Here is an 8,082-nt window from a genome sequence, read left to right on the forward strand (position 1 = left end):
CTAAATAAAGAAAGAGTTTGAATTGTGTGTGGTATCTACGAAATGAATCAGCTGAAAGCAGGGACTTCACCTAAAAATTAGGAGCATGGCTATCTCGGTTAAGTAAAAATATAGTCTATTGTCGGGGTGCTTCTAGTGGTGCTGGCATCACTTGGTCCTCACATGTTAGAAAAGAACTGTCCATTATGACCATGGAAAAGATGCGCAGCGAAGGTAACCTCACTGGTGCTGCACAGATCCGTAAAGGTGCATTGTAGTCTACGACGCAATCCATTGTAGCGTAGATTTTGGCTTTGAAACACTCTCAATCGACGGCGCCTGGAGATGCGCACCTTAGCTTCCCAAGTACTTGCAGTTCTTCTACTGGAGATCTCGGTCAGTTATGGTAACGCATTCGGCTGATAGAGCCAGTTTATGCTGATCTCCCCTCAGATTGCTGTGAAGGTAAGGCGATATGGGGAAGAACAAACATGAAAGGCTTATATATATATAGCTTTTTGACGTTGTGTAAAATATTTCCCTTCTTATTCCATTTTAATATATGTATAATGGCCTTTCTAGGAGGTATATATGTCGCTATATGTAGATAACGATGACCAAACTTAACATCAATTGTGGAAGAACGCCATCCAAAGTAGATAGTCAACGCGTAATATATCTATCTATTCCTCATAATATCTATCACCTCGACACTATTGAGTCTGCAAATTATCGAAGCTCTCAAGAAATCCTAGAACCTTCGCAACTAGATACTCTCTAGGTTCAGCCTGATCGTCATTGCTCAATGCATGGGATGCATTGGGAATAATCCCGCTATGCTCCTGGTCCCAGAGTGGCAATTGAGCATTGCGGTCTGTCGCATTCCTCCATCGTAGCAACTGCATTTCCTTATCCACCCAGTCAGGCATGGCCTGATCCGCACCGGAAATAAGAACCATAAGTTTTCCATGTAAAAGTCCCTGTTGTCGGATCATACCGAAAGTCTTTTCCAGCTCGTTATCGCTGAGGTCAGAGCTGAATAAATCGTCCTCTTGAGGCTGTTGAGGGCTTTCAGGACTGATGAGGCTAAGGAACCTTCGACAGCTAATGGGAGTGTTTGCAGGATAAATTGTTGAAGTGAGCTCCAGTGGCAGAATAGTATCAAATCCAGTTTTTTTGTCGCTAGTCACAGCCTTCAGGGCCATGGCTTTCATTTTGTTGTAAGCCTCCTGACATTCTTCAGGAGACCTGCTGCCAATCCCCCATTTCAGGACCCACTGGATAGCCTCTCGGTCTGACACAGGTGCTTGCATAATAGCCCCATCAATTTGGGGACGTTGAACATGCTCGAGGTCCTTGTCAAAAACCGCGACACTCTTATGGGGATTAGGCCGGTAGAGATAATGCAGCACACATTGACTTCCAGTTGAATGGCCCATGAGGACTAATTTGCTATCGCCAAACCGTGTGCCCTTGTAGTCCTTGATGTACCGAAGACACTGCGCAATTTCGTCGGTGTCTCGGTCCAAATGTCCAAGGCCCCAGGACTGATAGGACGATGTAAGGTTCAATGTGAATAAAGACCATTCCGTCGGTTGCAGGGCCCGCGCCAGGTCGGCCATGTAGGATGTCGTAGCAAGTCCATCTCCCAGGCCTCCAACAAATATCAGACTGTGTGGCTTGCGGAAGGAGGTGGCTGGCGTATATTCGAAGGTCACTAGGGTTTCAGTCTACGTTAATTTTGAAATGTTAGTGATAGACAAATTTGAACGAGCCGGAAAACGAACATAATGGTGTAGAACTCCGGGAATACCACCCTTCGGCCAAAATTTAGAGTACATTGCTGCTATAAAACAATGAAGGTCGGCTAGTTGAGTTGTCAATGAGAACCGAGAAGTGTTGAAGGACTTGGAAAATCTAACCGCCCCAAGGATGGAGGATTCGAAGCGTAGGCTTGATGTCTCCGCCGGAATTCGGCACCAGGATTTGAGTACCGTAGGCGATTGATTAGATATGATTTATAATTCTATGTTCCCGACCCAAGCGACCCATTCCCACTGTTATGAGCTTGTCTCAGGTCTTACCCAAGTGTCCTACATGGATGTAGAAAAACAAACGTGTGGGTACTAGATGTGTTATGACCAGACGTAGTGCGTTAGGTATAGTAGGTAAGCACCAAATGGTCATGGTAACGCGTTACAGTTACACTACCACTCGTTCCTCTATGTATTGTACGGTAATACCTGGCGCTCGGACGCTAGCGAGGCCCTAAGCCGGAACGATGAATCATCTGATTAGATGAGATACTGGAGTTTTCTTCCTCCTCCCCCAACTGAAACTTAAAGGGCGGAGATAGCGGCGTATACTGTAAAAGACCAAGGTATGGTGTTATTATAATAGTATAGGGTCATATGTTAGGAGCTTGTGAGACCGTCAAGCCCAAGGCAACGTGGAAAGGAAGGATTCCTTCCAATTAACCGTTGACGCATGAAGTAGTCTATATAATTATACACTCATTCAAACGGAATATAACGACAAACAAAAAAGGGAGAAATATATGACTTAGTATCGTCCAGTTCGTCTAAATCACAGACTACTCTATATTGCCACGGAAGTCCTCGGCTTTCGTTCATCGAAGCGAGGTTGGTGGCTTTCTTGGCAGACTGCGCAACCCTCGGCAGACTGTTCTGTTATTGATATTGACCACGGTTCAGCCTTGTACGAGACAATATTCATGATCTTGCAGAAATTCTAGTTATAGTGGGACTGTGCTGTTCCACAATTCCGATCAGGAGGGGTACGTTCCTGGGCGTAAGAAAACGTTTAGATTATCCACAAAACAAGCCTGCCAAGTAGTTTATTCGGTCTAGGCTTATAAGGACTAAGCCTATAGCATGGTGGGTGCCATGGAGAAATTCCGTATTGCTTGAAAATGAAAAGCTCTAGGCTGCCAATGCGGAGACATGTCTCACCCGCTTTCTCGGTTCTCGGAAATCCGACCCAAAAGCAGACTAGTCAGTGGGGCCTTATTATCAGATTGATTGATAAGGCTGTAATGAAGGATGGTAGTCCGACTTTGTGGCGCGTTCTCCTCGAGAATTGCGTGTAAGAGGGTGGACATCACCATCCGAATTGTGTCGTGCATTTTCCCTTTTTACTACGGAGCAGTACAACCAAATCGCTGGATTTCTGGCGATATCTGCCGACAGGTTCGTATCATGCGTAAGCCCCTAACTATTCTGTTTAGGGTGTTACTACGTATATGCAATGTGTTACTGAAAAAGAACTGTAGAGACAATGCTAGAATAGTACAGTACATGATAGTATGTCAATGGCATTAAAAGCCGAAGGCTAAAGCTTTGCATCCCACGCTGTCCTATCCGAACTCTCCAACGGCCGATCTCGCCCATCCCAGAACATCGGGCACAGCTGAAACCACTTCTCTCTACTACAGAAGACGTGGACAGAACGCTTGTGGCCTAAATCAACATATTTTTCAATGCTCAGGCCTTGTGCGTTTTCGTAAGAAAGCACCGTGGTATTCGTTGCCTTCGGCTCTCCCACCACACACGTGGTCCGGGGTTCGTCAAGGAAGATGTAATGGATCAGACTAGACCACCATGCGTTCACCCGATACGCGCCTCTGATGCTCTCCTCTCCGACTAGAGAGTGGCGGCCTCGGTCGTAATCGCCGGCATCGTAGTGAGCTCCATAGTGATCTTCCTATTTAATGGCGCGTGATATGTTAGAAATTGGGAGCCCAGACTATGTGGATAGCGCGCAACATACCTTTGCCCAGTAGACTTCAAAGTAAGAAAAGGCAAACTCATCAAAACGCCCAAATAGACATAGGACATGCTTATCTTCATGAAGTCTGCGTAGATATTCGCGGTGCTCATCCAATGTGCCGGTTTCGTTCCATCCTTTAGCCACCCGCGGGTCATTTTGCCATTTATTGAACCGCTCAAGATGTTCTTTATTTTTCCAGTCAACAACCATAAGAGAGAAATGTTGGTCCAAGTGCGGGATATATCGGCTGTACACAAGTGAACCAGGAGACGGCTTCACAGGGCGAACAGGATGTCGAGCGTATACGCGCTCTCGGGGAAACTTCATGGTAAACTCGTAGCTTTGGGGCATCGGTGGGTAAAAACTGGCGGGCCTTCGCAAAAGCCCATGGATATCGTGATCAACGGCCCAGATTGGTCGAGGACCAAGCGGGGAGCCCGCGCCCTGCCAGAAGGCAGATCGTAGGAGAATGATTGTATCCACGTTCAATGGCTCGCTTTCTGTGCCAAAAGGGGTACGAGGACCTGGGAAGGGGATTGCCAGACCAGTACGAAGGCACTCTTCACGCACTACAGCTTCCCCTAGCCCGTTCAGATCTAATCGGATCATCTCATGCTGGGGGTGCGTCAGGAAGATGGCATGTACCACGTTCCAAACCTGACCTAGGCTGGGAGGCTCAGTTGCCCAGTGGAAAGAAGTTCCAGGAGATTTTCGGCAGCGGGCCCATGGACTGTTGTCGCTTTGTGGGATCTCTGCCGCGGAGTTATCCCATGATAGCTCGGTGTAACTGAACGAATCATTGTGCAGAGGCTCTGGGAGTGATTGACCAATTTCGTGATCATACAATCGAAGTTGAAGGACTCTTGGAACGGATTCAGAAAGGACATTGATAGCATAAGTAGTGAGGTACGGGTGCGGAAGCTTTACCCAGGGATATGTCCCAGCTGCCTGGGAGGGAGCTGCTGGAATCTGGTTGTCTTTCACTAGTGGAGGGTGATCCATGTCGTCTGCTGCAATTCTGAATTCGAGAAGAAAGAACAGTGACGCCCCTTCTATGAATGAGGGAGAAACATAGGTAAATATAGATTGCTCAACGTGAACGGACCAAGTGGTAACCGAGGAAGAACAGAACAGAGAGTGGGGAACCTATGAATTATACGGCAATACTCGTATGAATCTCGGATTGTCCGATCCGGAACGGCATATCTTCTAAAGTATAAATCGTGTTTCCTACACTGAAGGAGCGGGATGAGCTAGGTTTCCTTCCCATTCATTACTTCTACTATCTTGCGATACCGCCCTCACCATGTTGCATCCATATGTACAGGGATGTGTGATCTCATTCCCTACTCCACAGGTGTTGCTTCTCACACTGAATCGACCGAGGCAGCGAAACTGTATATCCTTAAGCATGAGCGCAGATATAAGGAAACTGTGGGAATGGTTTGACGAAGAGCCCATTCTACGAGTGGCTATTATCACGGGTACTGGAGAATCATTTTGTTCCGGGGCGGATTTGAAAGGTGACCAACTTACAATCTTGCAACCTCGGACTTCTTTGCTTCTTTACAATTCGCTGATACAGGATTTTCTTCGTGGCAGAATGGAACCAGCTCAACCAACGGGGCATAGTGAACGAGATGACGGCACCCGGACTTGCCGGGCTGCCTCGCCGGCGAGGAGTGAAACCCATCATCGCAGCGGTTAACGGACATTGTTTGGGTGGGGGTTTTGAGATGGTAGTAAATTGCGATCTAATCATCGCAAGTGAGCAGGCGACGTTCGGACTGCCCGAAGTCCAACGTGGGATAGCGGCTGTGGCCGGCTCCCTCCCTCGGTTAGTTCGTGTACTAGGCAAACAACGGGCAAGTGAGGTGGCCCTAAGTGGCCTGACTTTCTCAGCATTACAGCTAGAGCGTTGGGGGCTCGTGAATTTGGTGGTGGATGCAAGGCAGCTCCAGGCCCGCGCAGTGGAGATGGCCATGGCCATCGCTACTAACAGTCCGGACAGCATACGGGTCACTTTGGAGGGGCTCCATCTAGGTTCCGAAATGGCTAGTGTGGAAGATGCTAGTAGCACTTTGGTGCACAATTGGTATGGCAAGCTTGTCACCGGATTCAATTTCCAAGAGGGTGTGAGAGCATTTGTGGAGAAACGGAAGCCTCGTTGGCAGACGAGCAAGTTGTAACACCTAGCCTAGATAGGCTTCTCTGTCCGAGACAGCTCTAGACTGGGAAAATTCGTGGCTCTATCGTACGTTAGTAGATATACTTGTTTCTTGTTTCGCTTTTTCTTGCGCAGCAGTACGCGTATAGCCGGGGAAAATTCTAGAGTAATTCCTACAGTAGTTGGTTGGCTCCACAGTCTTTAATACCTCCCGTATGTACAGATGGATGTTTTTGGATTACTATGATACATCCGTAATACATCCGTTGACCGTACACATATTGCTACCTAAGGTAATATGTAATTTTCGTTCCGATCATCACATACAACAGGGAAGGGGTGAGGTAATCAATTCTAGCTGCGTATAGTCTGATGGTGGACGTCCTCCTCCCTCATACTGTTTTCAGGATAATGGGTCCACAGTAGAGTGGGAGAAGAGCGATCTCGGATATTAACGCCGAGTCGGTGAGACTGACGACAACGGTGCCTTTCAAGATGTCGCGCGGATCGTCCGGTTGGAAGTGACTTGGCTCCTACGAAGAAGCCTTTAAAGCAACAATTATCTCCGGGCCCTATACTTTGGCCATTTTGAGCAAAAAGTCTCGCGGAGGGCCTCGTCTTGTCCTATCGATCTTTTTCCGCTATTCAAATATGGGAGTCAGCGTTACAAATACAAATGCGCAAACACAGTCGATGGGGTCTATCCCTGGGCCACTGTTACAGGTTCATTCGAATGCAGTTTGTTCACGATCCATCAAGCTTGATGACCTAGGGAAAACAGAGATGAAGAGCGAGATCTTACTGCTTTCGTGGTTAATCGTGTTGCTACGCACTCACGAAGAGAGCCAACTTTGTTTTGAGTGGGCTCATGTCGATTGGGTACATGATGCAGCTCATTCCGCGGAATTTGAATCGATTCGCATGGCACAAGTTATGCCCGGCGGATTGAAAAGTACAATCAGAGAAGTGGGACAAGCAATTGCGCAACAAGTCTCTCCCATGCTCTCGGGATCTGCTTCCACCCATCTTGTTGTCAGCACGGACTCTCTTACCACATCTCCAAATAAACTACAAAATGGGGTAAGGATATAATTGTTGAAACCAAACTTGTACTGAGTGGCTAATTCCTCATTAATTAGCCCGTACTCCATGTTGGAATGCGCATTATGGACAATACCCTGGAGCTTACTCCAATCTGGTTTAGCGATGATATGCTTCAATTTTCAATCACACGATATGTTGAATCATTATCCCACATCATCCAAAAATGCATCTCCAACGTCGACGTATCCGTGGAGGACTGTCTTCGACCAACAGTTGACGACCTTGACCAAATATGGCGATGGAATGGAAACCTCCCACCATCATGCAACTTTTGCATACATGAAATGATCCACGAGCGAGCCCAAAGATGCCCAGATAAAACAGCCATCACCTCCTGGGATGGTGATTTGACATACGCACAGGTCGATCAGTACTCCACCCTGTTGGCAAGTGTTCTTCAACAGAAAATGGGAGTGGCCTCTCCCGAAATTGTTCCCATCTGTTTTGAAAAGTCCAAGTGGACTATCGTGGCAGTACTCGCGGTGATGAAATTGGGTGCTACCTTTGTCATGATGGATCCTGCTCTTCCACTGGCCCGTCTTCAAAACATGGCCAAACAAGTCAACGCGAGTGTCATCATATCTTCTCGACTGCAATACGACCTTTCTACGAAAATCATACATACTGATCGCCATATTGTTGTTGATCAAGACGCTTTTCCTTCCGCATTACCCACTCTTCCAGAGCTCCCAATAGTGTCACCTGCTAATATTATGTACGTCATCTTCACTTCCGGCAGCACAGGTACACCGAAGGGGGTCAAAGTCTCGCACAGAAGCTATACAAGCAGTGCCATTGCGCGCGGCCAGGCAGTTGGATATGGTGAGACTTCTCGGGTACTTGATTTCGCATCATACGCTTTCGATGTCAGTATTGACAGCATGCTCCTGACTTTGGGGTACGGTGGATGTTTGTGCATTCCATCAGATGAGGATCGGCTTAACGATCTAAATGCGGCCTTTCGAAGAATGCGCATAAATTACGCCGGACTTACTCCTTCCGTGGCCCGCATCTTAGAACCAGACGTTATCTCCTCGCTCACC

The 8,082-nt window shown here is 47.5% G+C and overlaps 1 protein-coding gene across 1 annotated transcript; it reads right to left on the reverse strand.

Annotated features, from left to right (window-relative positions):
• Nucleotides 1-3,251: 3,251 nt before the first annotated feature.
• BDV59DRAFT_190194 (GNAT family N-acetyltransferase) lies at nucleotides 3,252-5,398 on the reverse strand (the record flags this gene model as incomplete). The annotated part of the gene is made up of 4 exons (XM_073691728.1): nucleotides 3,252-3,279; nucleotides 3,374-3,702; nucleotides 3,769-4,712; nucleotides 5,305-5,398. The coding sequence occupies 4 exons, from the start codon at nucleotides 5,396-5,398 to the stop codon at nucleotides 3,252-3,254; spliced, it is 1,395 nt and encodes a 464-aa protein (XP_073553138.1).
• Nucleotides 5,399-8,082: the final 2,684 nt, after the last annotated feature.

Source organism: Aspergillus ambiguus, assembly GCF_047715705.1.
Source record: "Aspergillus ambiguus strain CBS 117.58 unplaced genomic scaffold BDV59scaffold_1, whole genome shotgun sequence".
NCBI classification, from domain to species: domain Eukaryota; kingdom Fungi; phylum Ascomycota; class Eurotiomycetes; order Eurotiales; family Aspergillaceae; genus Aspergillus; species Aspergillus ambiguus.